General features: G+C 30.2%; 1 protein-coding gene across 3 annotated transcripts; it reads right to left on the bottom strand.

The window, feature by feature from the left end:
* Positions 1 to 5,087: 5,087 nt before the first annotated feature.
* LOC126726212 (MLO-like protein 3) lies at positions 5,088 to 14,919 on the bottom strand. Of its 3 annotated transcripts, XM_050431423.1 has the most exons (16): positions 14,590 to 14,919; positions 14,372 to 14,429; positions 13,990 to 14,279; positions 13,608 to 13,724; positions 12,167 to 12,223; positions 11,358 to 11,418; positions 9,427 to 9,515; positions 9,236 to 9,310; positions 8,149 to 8,237; positions 6,817 to 6,866; positions 6,674 to 6,714; positions 6,416 to 6,589; positions 6,269 to 6,304; positions 6,103 to 6,170; positions 5,711 to 5,771; positions 5,088 to 5,625 (listed from the first exon to the last, which is right to left on the bottom strand). In XM_050431423.1, exons 1-16 carry the CDS (start codon positions 14,716 to 14,718, stop codon positions 5,278 to 5,280), a joined length of 1,743 nt encoding a protein of 580 aa, XP_050287380.1. In that variant the 5' UTR covers positions 14,719 to 14,919; the 3' UTR covers positions 5,088 to 5,277. The 3 variants fall into 3 exon arrangements, with proteins under 3 accessions (XP_050287380.1, XP_050287388.1, XP_050287395.1); XM_050431431.1 differs by lacking the exon at positions 12,167 to 12,223 and having other exon boundaries at positions 14,590 to 14,917; XM_050431438.1 differs by lacking the exons at positions 9,236 to 9,310; positions 9,427 to 9,515; positions 11,358 to 11,418; positions 12,167 to 12,223 and having other exon boundaries at positions 14,590 to 14,918.
* Positions 14,920 to 17,234: the final 2,315 nt, after the last annotated feature.

Genomic DNA, 17,234 nt, shown 5'->3' with positions numbered 1-17,234 from the left:
TTTTTTATTTTTATTTTATACACCCACTTTTACAAAGCACTCACATCAGTTTATCTATTTTACATATTTATTCAATAAAATATTAATTCTTGACTCAATACCCAGCCACCATCAATGATCAAACAAAGAAAAAAGAGAGCAACAACGATCATCAACCCATCTAACCACCATCATCAAGCCAGCCTCCATCATCAACCTACCCATCAAAATCCTAAAACCACTAATCAAAATCATCAAAACCCACTAATAAAAATCATCAAAACCATCAAACAAAGCGATTGGCAAGGTAGTGACGATCGGTGTGAGCAACGACGAGTGAAGTGATCGGTGGTGGCACTACTGTGGCGAGACTCGCGATAGCAGCGAAGATCAGTGGAGGAAAAGAGAGTGTGAGGTGAGAGTCAGACCAAAGAGAAAAAGAGAGAGTGAGGTGGAGAGAGAAAAAAAATAGTAAAATATTAAATGCAAGAGCTATAGTAATCGTGCATATAAAAAGAGAGTGAGGTGGAGAGAGAAAAATAGTAAAATATTAAATACAAGTGCTACAGTAACTGTGCATATATGCACGGTTATTGTAACTCCTAAACCCTAACACTTGTGCATTTATACACAATTTTACACCCACTGATGTGGATGTTTTTTTGTCAAAATGTGTAAAATGAAGTGTTTTTTATATTTTCTAAGACTTTGCATCTATTGATGCGGATGTCTAAAAGGATCTTAAGTTTTTTTTTTTTTGGGTGGGGGTGTTGTTTCGAGGGCCAGTTTGCATTCTAGCAAAGAAAAACTAGCAAAGTCATTGTTGGAATGAATATTGCGTTGCAGGAAACCAATTTCAATCATGGTTATTCCCAACCATTCTTTTGTTTCCCTTACATGGAACCTAGAAGCTCCAAAATAAATGTGCCTGCCCCCTTAAAACTTACAAGTCCAAAAAATTGATGCCCTGAATTCTTAACACACAGGAAACTCTGACCCCTATCATGTGGCTATGTTTTTATAGATAATTTGAGAGTGATAATTTTATATAAATTATATCTCTTTGCAACTTGCCAAAGGGGCAGTTGTAATATCAACCTCAACTATTAGACCCATAATAATAATAACATCTTTGGGATATCTGACAATTGATAAATACTAAATTTCATCGTGGTATGTCAATAGGGTCATAATCATAAACTCGTAATAATCTTATAACAACAATTTGGTAGGGTCTCAAAATGATTTTTGTTTTTATGTAAAAGGGAAATCTAACAAAGCATAACTTCGCACCCAGGGGCTTGTGATAACAATATATATTTTTGTCTTATAAAGCTGATTTTTAAATTTTTTTTTTAAGAGAGTTTTAACCTATGACGTCCTTTCTTGATGATAGTTCTTTATCATCAGACTAAAAGACTAATCGGTTTTTGGTGTAAGCGGGAGTTGAATCCCAGATATCTTATTCAACTATCAGAAATTTTATTAGTTGAGTTAGCTATAACCCATTATGAAACTAATGTTCTAAATCCCATGAACTTGACAAAAGGGAGCAAGTGATTTAAAAAAAAAAACATAGTTAATGCCAAAAAAATTAAAAAAAACTTATTCTTTATTTGGTGGAAATATATAATTCCTATATATATTTACTTTTCTTTCACGTCGTTTGAGGCAATTTTTTTTTTTTTTAATAAAAAAATGGAAAATTTGAAAATGATTCTGTATATCCATATCCACAGTTTTTGGGCTGTAGTGGGCCAACAAGTGCACTGAGTTGAAGACTTTCGGTTTTTTGTCAAGTTTGGCAGCAGATTTAGCTATGCTCTTGCAATACTGGGCCAATATGTTTGTGATACTTGTTAAGAAGTGGGCTCCAGCTTTAATTTTTGTTTTGTCGAACTTGGACATGATAAGATCCATTCACGAATTATTGGTGTTTGATATAAACTGGGCCTGGTTTCAAAAACGTGGCCTTATCAAATTGTGTCTTATGTCTAAGGTTAAACTTTCTAAAATTCTAACATGCAAGTTTGTTTTGTTTTGCTTTATTTATTTTTTTTTTAATTTTATTTTTATTACAATAAGCGAGGAGGGGAGATAGTATACAAACCTTGATTCTCCTCTTAACTCAATCTGATATTTTCCGTTATTGTTTTTTCCGAATTTTTTCAATCAATCAGTAAATTTTAAAAATTTTCAACAATTTTACATATATTTTGTCAATATATACAATATATGGGTTGATAGGTTGATATATTTCTGAATAATATTTTAAGAAATTTTGTCATTACTGGAGAGAGTTTTAACCCACCAATCAATTTTCTGGAGTAAATGAAGATTGAATCCTAGATCTCTTCTTCAACCATTAAAAATTTACTAGTTGAACTAATTGAAATCCACAAATTTTATTACTATTGATATCGAGATAAATGCAGATTTTTTTTTTTTTTTTTGAGAATCGATTTTTAAAGATGTTAACATGTTTCTTTCGAGAACTAAAACTTTGATTTCATCGATCGGATATATGCATAATATGGCGATTGAGTTTGGGCAATATGATGTTTGCATATGGCATCGTCATTCAATGGTCATGTCGTTTTGTGTTTAGAATATTTTTTTGATGTACACGTGGTATGTAAGTTAGGGAGCACATTGTGTGTGAGTGTTCCCCCAAATTGTCTTGCAACTTGTCTTGGTTAATTTAAATTTGGGTTTAATTTATATGAAAAACGTTACGTCTACATCTCTTTTGCAAATTTTTATTTTTTTGGTGCACACGTCTATCACTGATTTTGATTTAAAGTTAGACAGATGCGACAAATGGAATCTTGGTTTAGTCTACGGAAAAAAGTGAAAAAAAAAAGGTGTTAATTAGTCTATAGGGAGCACCACTTCTTTGAATGATTATGCGGCCCAAATTGACTGATAGAATGCAGCAAGTTTTTTTTTTTTTTTTTTGGAGAGATAATGCAGCAAGTCTATAAACGCAATAAACTTTATAATTTTAAATTTTTTTTTAAGGAGGTATGTTATGATTGATATATATATATATATATATATATATATATATATAATAAAAAGGGTAAAAATTAGTTCACATACCTTATTATATACATTTTCATACACACTTAAATTGCACATCAATCATGATTTAAAATCAATTTCCAACTTGAAAATTGTGACTTCAAGTCATGATTTATGTACAATTTGAGTATGTATAATAAATACCACCCTAATAAAAATTAGGACATTGGTTAACAATTAATTTTAGGAAAGTTTTGATATCACTTTTATGGGAAATGAAAAAAACTGTCAAAATATTAATTGTTTTTTTTTTCTTTTCCCATAAAAATTTTCTTTAACTAGATTGTTAACTAATACCCTAAGGGTACTCATTAGCATGATTCATAAAAATTTGTGTAAATGATAGAATCATGTAAAAGTAATTTTGAATCGACTACAATTTGTGTGTGTATATGTGAAACCAACTACAACTTATCACATTTGGAAATTGTGAAATTAAATTATGAGTTTTTTTAATGTCTATAGCCGTGCTTTAGTTAATTGGCCGATGCTACCATATATGATTGATAGATGCAATGCTTAGGCTAGCTTGACTCCATGAGTTTAGTTTGGGATTTTGGACAGCATTAAAAATTTTTTTTATGTCCATAACTTTTTTACAACAAATTATAAGTAATAAGTTGTTATTAGTTTTAATTTAAACCTACAAGGCTAGAATTGAAATTACTTTTTTGTCACCAATAATAGCCTGTAACAACTTGCTACTTATGATTTATTATTATAAAAATATTGTGAACATAACATTTTTCTTAAAATAAAAAGGGGGGAGATTGAGATTTTCATCCATTTGGTACGGATGAAAACTAGAATGGAAAGTAAGGATGAGCAACATTTTCCATCTGGGCCTAGGAAATTTAATCCACTTAAGTTAGAGAGAAAAGAGGAAGGAAAATAGAGAAAGGAAGCACAATTTCAATATTCTCCCCGATGTAATTCTAATATTCATTTGTTAATACAATATATTATTGTAATAAAACTTAAGTACTATAAAAATAAAAATAAAAGTAGTTTCTCTTATATAACAGTGGTATGATGTTTCTTTCATTTATCTTCTCCTCCCAAAATAAAGGAAAGATACAATTCTCTATTCTCCTTACTTTTTTATTCCCCTCTATCAAAGCACACATGAAGGTGTGGTTTTTTGTATGGAAGACTAAGCCTATATTTGTACCCCTAACTTTAAGCTTAATTCTTTGTTATTCTGGTGCACTAATGAGGAGCAAAAGCACATGACTCATATCTCCCATGCGAGTTTGATTGGTAGATTTATGTATATTTGAAAAAATTCTTAGGTACTCTTGGAGTATGGAGAAATAGTGCTCTCTCTTCTCACATTCATGATGAATCCCGCCATGAATTTAATGAGCGGATCTCACCATGAATATGAGAGGAGAAAGTATCATTCTCTATATTTCAAGAGTACTTAAGAATTACTCATAAAAAGTACTCGACCTGACATTTCACATGCTATTAGCATGATTAGTCATTATACACATGATCCAGGGAAAGATCATTGGCAATTTGCTAAATGAATCTTGAGATACATTTTGGGAATTGATAAATTGGGTTTAAGACTTGAGAGAAGATTGAAGATACACAGTTGGTTAATTATGTTGACTTAGACTGTGTTAATGATCAAGATAAGTGTCCAGTTATATTATGGGCTACTTGTTTACATTTGCAAAAGCATTAGTGAGTTGGAGCCTTTGGAGGTCAACTCTACACTCCATTGTAGCATTGTCAACCACTGAGGTTGAATATATGGAGCAATAAAAACCAACGATTTTTCATTTTTATCTCATACAAGAGTTTCATTTAGATTTTCTTCATTCCTATTATTTATTTAGTGATCTTTCTAAAATTTGCAGTAATTTTTACAACTTAACTCGTGTGGAAGTGCTATCCCAGTCCCACACATGTTTTTTATTTTTTAAATAAGATTATCTTTGTTCATTTGATTAAAGATTTTTTTATTTTTTATTTTTTATTTTTATAAAAGCTAATAATACTTTTCACAATTAATCTTGTATGGAAGGCCCTCTTGCACAACAGTAACCAACTTTCAAATTTTTAAGTATACAACGCTATTTTATAGATATTTATAATTAACAGATGAGCTAGTACATACATAAACTGAACTTGGTCAAAAAAGCCCGCTCCCAACCCTCTAAATAGGCAATCATCTTGATCTTGTTGGCTTTCATTCTTAAAACTCTAATTTTGAGTTTTAGTGGCCTCTGTCAGTTCTATTTGCGCCATATTATTTGAACTATCCATGCCTGTGGCTTGGTGAATTTCTTGATGTTCTTCAACAATTTCAATTTCGCTAGAAACATGGGTGACATTCTCAGAGAATGTTAGCACCCGGTGAATGTGATGATGAGAAGACAAATCGGGGGAACTAAAGGTTCTGTTGCTGCTTGATGGAGTAGACAAATAATCTGGACCATATTGTGAAAGATCTTGTTTTCGTTTCTTCTTGTCCCTCGATTCAGCATACCATTTCTTTATAACATGCACTGTTTGATCTTCTAGCGCCGCGCTTTTGAATTGTGATCCCATCTGTGCAAACGATAGCCCAGTTTATATATAAGCTAATAAGAATGTGCATGCATGAATTCATACATGTAGATGCACATATAAATACCTGGGTTACAAGAGCATAGAGGGGAAGAATAATGTAGCCGCACAAGACCTGAACTATCACCCTAGAGATAGAATTCAAAAAATAAACAACTTAATTTCAGTGAACAAATTTAAATCAATAAGGCTAGGCACACAACAAATCTTACACTAAAATTGTTGGCATGACACATTATAATTAGAGCAATATCATTTTTACGTTGGAAATATGGTACGTAGAAATTTCTTAGATGGTGGTGATGAGAAAATAAAGAAATTATTACTTAGTTAATATATGGACAAGATATTGAAAAATTGGAAATATGGTATTTAGAAATTTCTTGGATGGTGGTGATGGGAAAATAAAGAAATTACTTAATTGGGGAAACAAAAGAAGAGGGAAAGAAATTCACGTACGCTAATACCATCCGGATAATGAGAATTTCAGGGCTTTCATGGTAGCAAGACTTTATTCCATATTGTAACTGAAAAGTAAAAGAAAGATGAACTTGTTAAATGAGTGCACAATTACTTGATTATATATATATAATGCAAATAGAATAAGACCAAAAGGAAGCCATACCGTGACCCAAGCAAAGAAAGAAATCTCAAATGCATTCTGGAAAAAGAAGGATAAATTAAAACAGTCAGTCAATTCATTTTAGCAATTACCTAGAGTAAGAAGATTAATTAACATTTTTTGATTTAAGTATGAGGAGGAATATATTACCATAAACAAAGTAAAATGTAAAAGGGTTAGGACAAATTTTGGGTGATTGAACCAGAAGAGATTGTCATTGGGTTGCACCATAGGTGCTCCTTTGATTACATGAGTCTGATTTTTGAGTTCAATAGCCATTTTCGCTACAATTACTTCGAGTTTGGTTCCAAGAGTTAGCACTGTCTACAATGCATGAAAATCGGCTGTTAAACATTGTAAGATGTCACAACTATAAGAAACTGCATTACAAATTTTGAATATACTTACAATTAATGGGATAAATGATACCCAGAGGTAGAAATGCGAACCTGTTTTAATTTATGAATATAATTTATTAAGTTATTTGACTATAAAGATGGAACATAATATGATAAAAAGAAATATAAAGTAATCAAGGACTCTTTGCTCACCGTACACATCCACAAGTATGAAAATGACGACGATAAACCACATTACAGGGCTGTTCACATAGTTTAAAAAATATGTTAATTAAGTTTGATAATATAGATATCGAAAAGTAAAAGCATAGTTAATAGTATGAGAAAGTCTAGAAACATAAATATTTCAACAAAAAATTTGACACTTGGTTGATGTGGCAGATTGTGAGCGGTCGGTAAAAAAATGAAATCAATAGTAGGTTTGAATGAGAACCAATAAAAACGTGCCAACTCAACATGTATGAAAAATGTTATTAAATTTTTTGTGTATGTAGTATTACTCTAATAATATAGGAGATGAAATTTATTTAGTACAAAATAAATATAAGTTTTGTTTGATTCGAAAAACAAATAAAAATTCAGCATAAACAACCGAAATGAAAATGCATAAATAAAAATACAAAAAGGATAATATGGAATGAATAATTAGAGATAGAGGAGTCAATTTGAACAATTCTTAAATCTTAGGAGGAATAATACAAAATTGATAATACAAGGGATCAGTTTGCAATTGATCCATACTCGTTCTACATTTTACCTAATTTTTTTTAAAATATATTGCAAATGAGACACGGAATGTAAGGTGTATTGTGAAAGTTGTTATCTAAAGTAGACACGAAAACTTTTTGTTAGTCCAAAATATAAAAATTATGTATAATTAGATGTGAATGCTCTAAGTCATGGTTTGAAGAATACCCTTCATTTCTTTTTATTACATTATACAAATTGATTTATATTAAATAAAATATCTATAGTCTTATTTCCTTTTTCTATTATACAAACTGATTTATATAAAATAAAATATCTATAGTCTTATTTCCGAGGGAGAGAGGGAGAGAGAGAGGTGCCAACAATTGCATAGCAATGCTTACATGTTGGCCCTTTCAGGCCATCCTTCATTTTGATGTGAGCTAGCAAGGCCCACGGATCCCATTTAGGATGGAAAAATAGCCCAAACTAACTACAATTTATTTACCTACTGCGGATCGCCCCATTATTTTGGATTTGGACTAAATGGGGTTTGATGGGTCTATTGAGCATGCATATCAAAGTTTGCTGGACTTTTTTATTCTTATTATTATTATATTTTTTAGATAATAATGATTTTGATATAGACAGAGTTTTGAATCCGAGATTTCTTATTTGATGACAAAACACCTTATAACTAATTCAACTAGCTAAAACTCACAAAAATTTGTTAGACTTGGCAAGCAGGAAAAAAAAAGCTATTGATATAAAGTGGAAGATGAATATCAATCATCAATTGGGCAAACGAATTTTATAGTGGGTGTATAAATTCAAAACCTGATGCCCACTACAACTTTGAAATCATCCTCCAGCGATCGTTGTATATACTTTTGGAAATTGTAGTTGTTATTTGCTGCCAAATGGGCCTACAAAATCAGTGGAAGAGAGTCATATTAGTGTCATCCTAGCTTTTTATCCAAAAATAAATAAATAAAAATAATGACATAAGCAGCTAAGCTCTTGTATATTGTGTACACATTGAATCTCATTCATCCAAAAATAAAGAAAGAAAAAGGCAGAAATTGAAAATAGTACATTCCAATTTCTAGATAGTTTAAAATATTTTGTTTACTAATTTTTTATTATTATAAATTCTAACATCTTGAAGACACTTTTGTTTATTGCAGCTTGGTAAAGAAATTACACAATTCTAAATAATCTTAACATGATTTTGAGAATTGTGAATTATATAATATAATAATTAGGGCTATAAATGAGCCGAGTTTTGTTAAGTATTGAATGTTCAAATTTGACTTAAGCCTAAACCAAGTCTATAATCAATGCTTAAGCTTGAGCTCGTCAAAAGGTACAAAACACTAAACTTGGTTTGGCTTAATTCATTAGTCAAGCCTAGCTTGAACTCAAATTCAAGATTTATATTGAGTTTTTGAACTCGAGATCTAACACAAATACATTATCAAGTTCTTTTGTTTTGAATGAGTGGTCCTAGCTTCCAATTAATTAAATGATTAGTAAGATATGAGTTTATTTTTCAAGTCCATGATAAACTTATTACCAAGTTCATATCAAGCTTATTAGTTATTACTAAGTCTTATTAGTTATTACTAAGTCCACGCTAAGTCTTATTAGTTATTACTAAGTCCACGAACCTAAACCTGACTTGTTTTTTATTGGACTCTTTGTTCATGAATAATTTTTTTAGCTTGAGCTTGAGTCATTTATCAAACAAGTCTAAAATCAAGGTTCAATTAAACTTGGCTTGTTTATTAACAAATAAACATAAATGAGTTTTTTATCGAACAAATTACAAATTGTTTATGAACGACTTAGTTAATTTATAGTCCTAAATAATGAGTATCTAGGATGAAAACTGTAATTCAGAAAGATAGAAGGAGAAACTAACTGAGATAAAACCGTGGCGTAGAGTGAGGTAGTCAACTCTGGCTACTGAATTGAAGAATTGACGGAAGAAGCATTTCTGGTTCAATTCAAATTTATATACAAAAATTACACTGTTAGAGCTACGTGTGTAAATTCTTGAGGGAAGGACAACAATGGAAGTATATCACAATTATGAAAAGAAAATGAACTCACAATCCAAAGAAGGAATGATATTCTTGTAAAAGAACTCATATGTCGGCGCCCAAAGGTTGTTTGTCTTGTAAATCTAAATCGATCGGGATCTAATAAAGAGTCATGATGTGAAAAAAATAAAATAAATAAAAATGGTGGAATCAGCTTGCATGTATATAGTAAAAGAATGTGAACCCTCAAATAATCTTTATTTAGCCATATTGAAATAATGATAAATAGTGGACATGCATGATGATTCATATTCTTATACTGGCATGGGATAAAAGCCAAAAAAAAAAGGAGAATACCAAGCATATGCTGAGTTTAAAAATATGTCATCAGAAAATAAAAATTGCAAATAAGATCTGACATTTTTACTAACCTAGTAAATTTTTTTCAAACATTTTATTTTTCATTGAGGTTCTTTTATGACCACAACAAAATCTCACAATGACTGTGATGGCATTTGTGACCATCATTGCCATCAATTTAATTAGCATGGTAGAATTTGTGGCAATATCCACATTCTTTATGGGCTGGGGTTTGGCAATCATGATATTTATCTTAATTTTTACACGAATTATTTTCTTCATTTGACCAAACAACATGACTCTTCAAAAACATGGAAATCTGTCCTGAAAGGCTTCTGGGTTATAGCAATGGCCTCGTCTAGACTCAATGTATTTTGATCTACTATGGGACAACAAATGACTACTCTTTGTTTTTTTTATTTTTATTTTTATAATGTGCTGAACTATTTTTGTGTATATAAGTACATATTTCATTATATTATAATATTAATATAGATCTCCATTTCTAGATAAAAATAATTTTAGTCTTTTTAGGTCTTTCAGAAGTAGAGTTTTCGAGGTCTTTGATATGTTAGGACTTAAAAATTTGACTTAGCAAAATGCTAGGACATAAAAATTTGACTTAGCAAATTTGACTTAATGTGCGTATGCAAAATGTTTATGCTGAGAACTAATGCAGGACCTGTTGGTCCACAAGATTATTAGTTTCCTGACCTTTTTTAGGTGCGTATGCAAAACGTTTCTTATTTTCTATGTCAATTTTTTGTAGATTTCTGCACAATAGAACATGGCTGCAGCAGAAGAATATGTTCTATTAAGAAGATAGTTATTGACTTATATTTGGGTAGTGTAATTCTAGTATATTTATTAATATATCAGCACAAGTGAATTTGACTTATATCAAAGAGGTGAGTGTTGATTTTTTTTAAATTATATATATATATATATATATATATATAAAATTAAAATATTAGGATTTATTTTTTTTATATTATTATTATTTTTTATTTTTATATATGACGGATTTTCTTGTTGTCCACAAAGCATATATAATTGAAAGCTTGTACGTTTATAAACAAAAGTCATGTTTGGTTAATTACATACACAGAGTATTCTGCCTAGAAGAAAAAAACAATGGGAAATGGAAGAAAAACCAACCGTTTCAGCAACAAAAAATAATCTGAGCATTTCCAAGTTGCATTATTTAAAATTCATTGACTACAATTTTATTTATATTTTTAGTATTCTACGTAGCAGCGCTTTTTTTTTTTTTTTTTTTTTTTTTTTTTTTTTTTTTTTTTTTTGTGTGAAACCATTCTACGTAGTAGCTAACTGCCTAACACAATAAACTTTTTTTTACGAATTAAAGACTACGTACAAGTCTACAATTATGAAAATGGAGCAGACCAGCGAAAGTATGAACCAAGTTAAAGAGGAAGCTAAGAAGTAAGAAGTAGAAGACACGTTGTAATTATGATTTTTTTTTAATATTTGTGGATGATATTCTTTCTTTCTCAATTTTCGATTAAAAAGAAATTTAATATATTTTTAAGTCCTTTTTCATTGATGTGCTAGAAAATCAAAGTGGCTAAAAGGAAAAAATTCTCTAAAAATGGGTAGAATACTGTAACATAATCTCACCATTAGCTACTCGGTATTCAACTGTCTGAGTTTCTTTCTCCCAAGCTTCCCAGCGCCTCATCTATTAACATTCCTCCAATTCCAATGGCCAAATTAGAGGACCCAAAAAAAGAAAAAAAAGAAAACAAAAAACTATTTACATCTAGGTTTTATATCAAGCTTCTTAATTATTGAAGTTAATTTTGAGAGAGAGAGTGTGTATTGCTGGTAAAAAATATTTATATCAATGAGTTATATAATGTTATTTTTCTTAGTGAGATAATAAAGATAACTTTATTTTAGAATAAACTTATAAATTAAAAAATGGAAATGGTGTCACCTTGGTTATTTTGTTTTGACAAATGAATTTATGACCAATCGTACACCGTAAACCGTGGCTAAAAGTTGTTGTGTAGCCTTTTTGTAGGCAACTGTGCATAGTGCATTAAAGAGTTTACTCACAAAATATATATATATATATATATATATTTTTTAAATTAAAAGAAAGTTTAGGTATGTGAAAAAAAAGTCCAATTATATAAAAAGAAAAAGTGAAAAACACATGCAAGTATGCAACAGCTTTTTTTTTTTTTTTTTTTTTTTTTTGAATATAACAAGTATGCAACTACTTTAAATTTGTGTCCGAATACGAATCATTTTCTCTTATCATTAAAGTGCATTACAATTCATAACTAGTCGCTAACTTATACTATGCATAGAAAAGTTATTGAGTGTGAGACTTTAATAATATTATATTAATTTGTTATGACTTTTTTGCGTGATAGTCTAAGAAATTATGTCATTTTTCAACCTTCAATGGAATTTTATACCTGAAAAGATAAGTGACGTTCAGCGGCAAAGCCATCAATATTTTCCAAGGGGCCAAGCTAAAGAGTAAATACAATAAAGTTCTTAAGGAAAAAAATTATTTCATAAATTGACTTTAACTCAACAAAATTGTGCCCTATATTTTTCATTCGGGTCAACACGACTAACCTGTTTAATAAACATGTTGTGTTTATGTTTAACATATGAACCTGTTTGACCCATTTAGCTTATAAAAGTATTAGCTTTTGTTATTATTGCATTTTAATTTTAGATATATGATAATTGATAACAAGTTATTCAGGTCAGGTATGACTTATTAATCAAACAAATTATTAAACAGGTTAAACGTGTCGTGTTGGGTCAATTTTTTTAATAAATAGGTTGTGTTAGAGTTGAAAAATTCTTGACACGTTTATTAAACAGGTCGGGTTCGTGTCAACCCATATAGCTAAATACTTATGGGTCAACACGATACGAACTCGATCCGCGAACACAGATTACCGCCCTTAGTCTAAATATGAAATTTGATCATACATGTTTATTTTTAAATAGAGATTTTTTACAATTAAGTTTGTATATGGAATTTTATATTTTAGTATTATGCATTCATTATGATTGTGTTTTTATATAGAATTATATATATTAAAAATTCTAAGGTTTGAATATAGATAGAATATAATATAAATTTAATTAAAAAAATAATGGTATAATGATGTGTAAACTAAAATGATAAACTCTCAAAAGTTTACGTGGCACAATTTTATAAAGTAAAACAACTTCAGTTTTGTATAGATTATAATTATGTTTACAAACTCTTCTTAAATCTCTGAAATGTAGCATATATTATGATGCACTACTGAAATCTTAATTAGAATAACAAATAAGGATGCCATCCTTGAATATTTTGTCCAAATTCATATAATGCTCACAAAAACGGCCAGTACGATTTCAACTATTCTCTCCTTCAATTGTTTCAACTGATCTTTATTTTATCTGTGACCTGAGTACAAGAACAAATTTAATATTTTATACATAATATTTTGCCTTTGCAAATTTACCGTAGTCCATTATGTATTGCGTGCATTGACTTGCATATAATTAGAGCCAACGAGGGGGCAGCTGTTTTACACTTAATTATTTTTTTATTTAAAAAAACTCTAAGATCTTGTATTCAAATTAACTGGGTTTGAGGTTGAGATTTCCACCAAAGATTGCTCAAAAAGGAAATTAATAGCGAAAATTTAAAGGATTGTTATTCCTAATGAAAAAAATACTAATTGTATTTCTTGTGCATACATCTTTTCTACAAAGATAATGTACAAATAAAACTAATTTCTTATTTCTAATAAAGGATTGCTTATAATTGATAACAACTTTCACTAAAATATTCAAAAGTAAACATGCAATTTGCCTCAAAATTAAATTGCCAAAGAGTAGGCATACCTTGGCCCTTCCTAAAGCCATGGTCAGAAAACTATAGACAATCTGCATGATCGCTAACACAAAGATGAAATTGTTGAGCTGAAGGATCCCTTCTTGTGATATAAAAGATGTCTTTCCCTGCAAACCAATCACAATTAATAATGAAAAGAAAAAAAAAGAAAAGAAAAACTCCTCTTTTCTAAACTAGAAATGTTACACACAATTTTTCAAAAAAAAAGAAAAGAAGTAATGTTACACACCATATTTTCATAATTACTAACATGATATATTGCCATTAGAAAAATATCATAGGTGACACCAATTTTATTATGCACGAATCAGAATAAAATTATTTAAATAATTGTGAAAAATGTCATAAATAATTAAGATTGATAGAACATACTTGAGAACCACAATAATCAGAATTGCTAGTGCCAGTACTAGTAGTAGTGTCAGCTTCTGTCAATCTTCTTTCTAGCCATGGAATATCCCCAAAAGCATCTTTTGCCTGCAATGAATGTTCAAATGTGCCAGTCCCTATGTGAGAAAATCCTACTGCTTTAGTAGTTTCTATTGATGCACTTTTACGGCAAGGAAGCATTGAGTTTGCAAGATTGATGGGTATGCAGATTTTGGCAATGTATCTTTGAGTTACGGCTAATATAAGAGACATGAACCCCAAGAACATCAACACTGCAACAACACCAAAATAAAACCAAGTATATAAATAAATCAATCGGACACTTACACATAGACTGATTAAATTGTATAATTTAGAAACCTACCTGATTTAAGCTTCTCCACAGCTTCAAACAAAGAAGTCTTTCGGTGTCTTTTGAGCAACTGCACCAATAAATTAAACCATAGTTAATAATCAAGTAATATTAACAACCTTTGACTTAGCATTTATGAACTTAAAAGCACGAAAGTTCATCAATCAAATTGCAGACCATATTATATACTATCCCTTGTGTAAATCAATAGTTAATTTTGGTTTACTTACATTGGAAAGAAGATGGATCAAGTACTCGATAAAGATCGAGAGGTAGATGAATATAAAGCAAACGATTGCCAAAGCCCAAACAGGTGTGTCTTGTAGAGATGGAGAAGTGCTTTCTCCCTCGGAAGCCATGTTTAATTTCTTCTCTACGTTTCTTCGTGAGAGCTTGTTGATGAGTATCAGCTGGGATGAGAAATCAATAAAGACTAGACACTGGAATTTGTGAATGAAAATATATAACACTACCAAAGACCAAAGAAGTCTAGAATGAAAGTTTGAAGAGGTGTTTAGCGTTTAACCCTTCAATGCTGCTTTGACTTTGGCCATCTTGATATAAAACCTGCCTTAGGGGGAGGTCTTACCTTCTATAGAAGTTTGAATCAACCGAGGTTAGCAGTTGGGGACCATATATTTTATTTTTAATTTTAAATATAGCTCATAGATAGTAACGGGCGGCTATGCCAACATGCCTAAAATAAAGTTATTTGGGCATGTCAGTGTGTACGTGGGGCAGCCAAGGCCATGCTGCGATGACCAAAATTTGATTTCTCAATGTTTCCATTAGAAACACAAGTTTAACTACAAAACTCTTAATAATTATAAATTTTATCATACAAAAGAAAATATTAGAGCTACTATAAAATTTATTTCACAATTTATAAATTAATGTGTCAAGAATTTGGTTAATATCACTAAAATAACATAATAAATGTTTAAATTATTTTTTGTGATTAATAACGTATTAATTTATAATAAAAATTTTTATACTAGTATCCCAACATCACTTTAACCAAAATCTTAATAAAAATTTCACAGAAAAAGCTCCGCCCATACACGTTACTATAGGGATGTACAAGAAGTTTTCCTCTCCTTTGGGAAAGGGTGGCAGACAGAGAAAGTAGAGTAATATTTGGCCACATACATGACATCTGTCGAGCTGATTCTCCACGCACATATTTTATAAAAGACTAAAATAAATTAAATGATGGTTGGGTCAGTATTTTGATTTTAATTTTTTTTAAGTGAACTTTGATTTTTAATGTTTAAAATATTTTCATAATTTTTTTACTCCCTAACCTTTTACTTTGTTTTAATCATTTTATTTTGTTTTAAGGAAAATGCTAACGAGTACTTTTAAGGCACTAGTTAATAATCAATTTTAGGAAAGTTTTGATACCACTTTTATGAGAAATGAAAAAAATTGTCAAAATATTAATTACTTTTTTTTTTTTTTTTTTTTTCATTTCTCATAATTTTTTTTTAAATGGATTATTAATTAGTGCCCTAAGGGCACTCGTTAGCATTTCACTTGTTTTAATTAGGGCTTGTGATGGGGCTGGTTTTGGTAGAGGGGTTCTACACTGCAGTTATAGGAGCAATTATTCTTCATGCTTGTTCACGCACCTTACTTGTGGACAGGTGAGAATCAGTCAACACAAGGTGTGGTGTACCGTACTGGTTTGGTGCAATTAGATCGGTTATTTCTCTTTTTTCTCAAGAACTAAACACAATGCAATTAACACCCCCAAACCATGTCATAATCATTAAAAGTCTCAAATATTCCACACAAAAAAAAAAAAAATTACAATATTTCTCTAAAAAAGATCCCATTTCAAATCACAAATAATAATAAATAAATAAATAAATCCAACCCTGAAAAGATAAAATAAAACCATTGAAAACAGAACACACAAGCAAAGCTAGTAGAAAGCATTGCAAGGAGGAGCATAGTAAGTATTGAGCATAAAAACCTTCTTTGACTTTTAATGTTTAAAATATTTTCATAATTTTTTTACTCCCTAACTTTTTACTTTGTTTTAATTAGGGCTTGCGATGGGGCTGGTTTTGGTAGAGGGGTTCTACGTAAAAATCCAACCCTTAAAAGATAAAATAAAACCATTGAAAACAGAACACACAAGCAAAGCTAGTAGAAAGCATTGCAAGGAGGAGCATAGTAAGTATTGAGCATAAAAACCTTCTTTGACTTTTAATGTTTAAAATATTTTCATAATTTTTTTACTCCCTAACTTTTTACTTTGTTTTAATTAGGGCTTGCGATGGGGCTGGTTTTGGTAGAGGGGTTCTATGTTGTAGTTATAGGAGCAATTATTCATCATACTTGATTGCGCACCTTACTTGTGGCGGGGTGAGAATCGGTTAACACAAGGTGTGGTGTACCGTACTGGTTTGGCGCAATTAGATCGGTTATTTCTTTATTTTCTCAAGAACTAAATACAATGCAATTGTTAGATTTATGATTAAGTGATTAAATTCACCATTTCCTAATAGTTTAAGTTTTTGGGATAATCGGTAATTTAACATAGTATCAGAGCAGGAGATCCTGAGTTCAATCCCATTTAGGCCCACAAGTGAGAGGGAGTGTTAGACTTATGATTAAGTGATTAAATTTATCATTTCCTAACAGCTTAAGTTTTTGGGATAATCAATAATTTAACAGCAATTAACACCCCCAAACCATGTCATAATCATTAAAAAACTCAATTATTCCAAACAACAAAAACAAATTCACAATATTTCTCTAAAAAAGATCCCATTTCAAATCACAAATAATAATAAATAAATAAAAAACAAAATCCAACCCTTAAAAGATAAAATAAAACCATTGAAAACAGAATACACAAGCAAAC

Source organism: Quercus robur, chromosome 1, assembly GCF_932294415.1.
Source record: "Quercus robur chromosome 1, dhQueRobu3.1, whole genome shotgun sequence".
Taxonomy (NCBI): Eukaryota; Viridiplantae; Streptophyta; class Magnoliopsida; order Fagales; family Fagaceae; genus Quercus; species Quercus robur.
This window is presented reverse-complemented; position numbering and strand designations above follow the sequence as displayed.

What these genes read in the sequence shown, in the direction of transcription:
- LOC126726212 (XM_050431423.1), bottom strand. Translation starts at nt 14,718, where the DNA reads ATGGCTTCCGAGGGAGAAAGCACTTCTCCATCTCTACAAGACACACCT. An exon ending in TGATCCATCTTCTTTCCAAT is followed by an intron (nt 14,430 to 14,589) that starts GTAAGTAAACCA and finishes TTATTGGTGCAG; the next exon opens with TTGCTCAAAAGACACCGAAA. An exon ending in TATCATTCCTTCTTTGGATT is followed by an intron (nt 9,311 to 9,426) that starts GTGAGTTCATTT and finishes GAATTGAACCAG; the next exon opens with AAATGCTTCTTCCGTCAATT.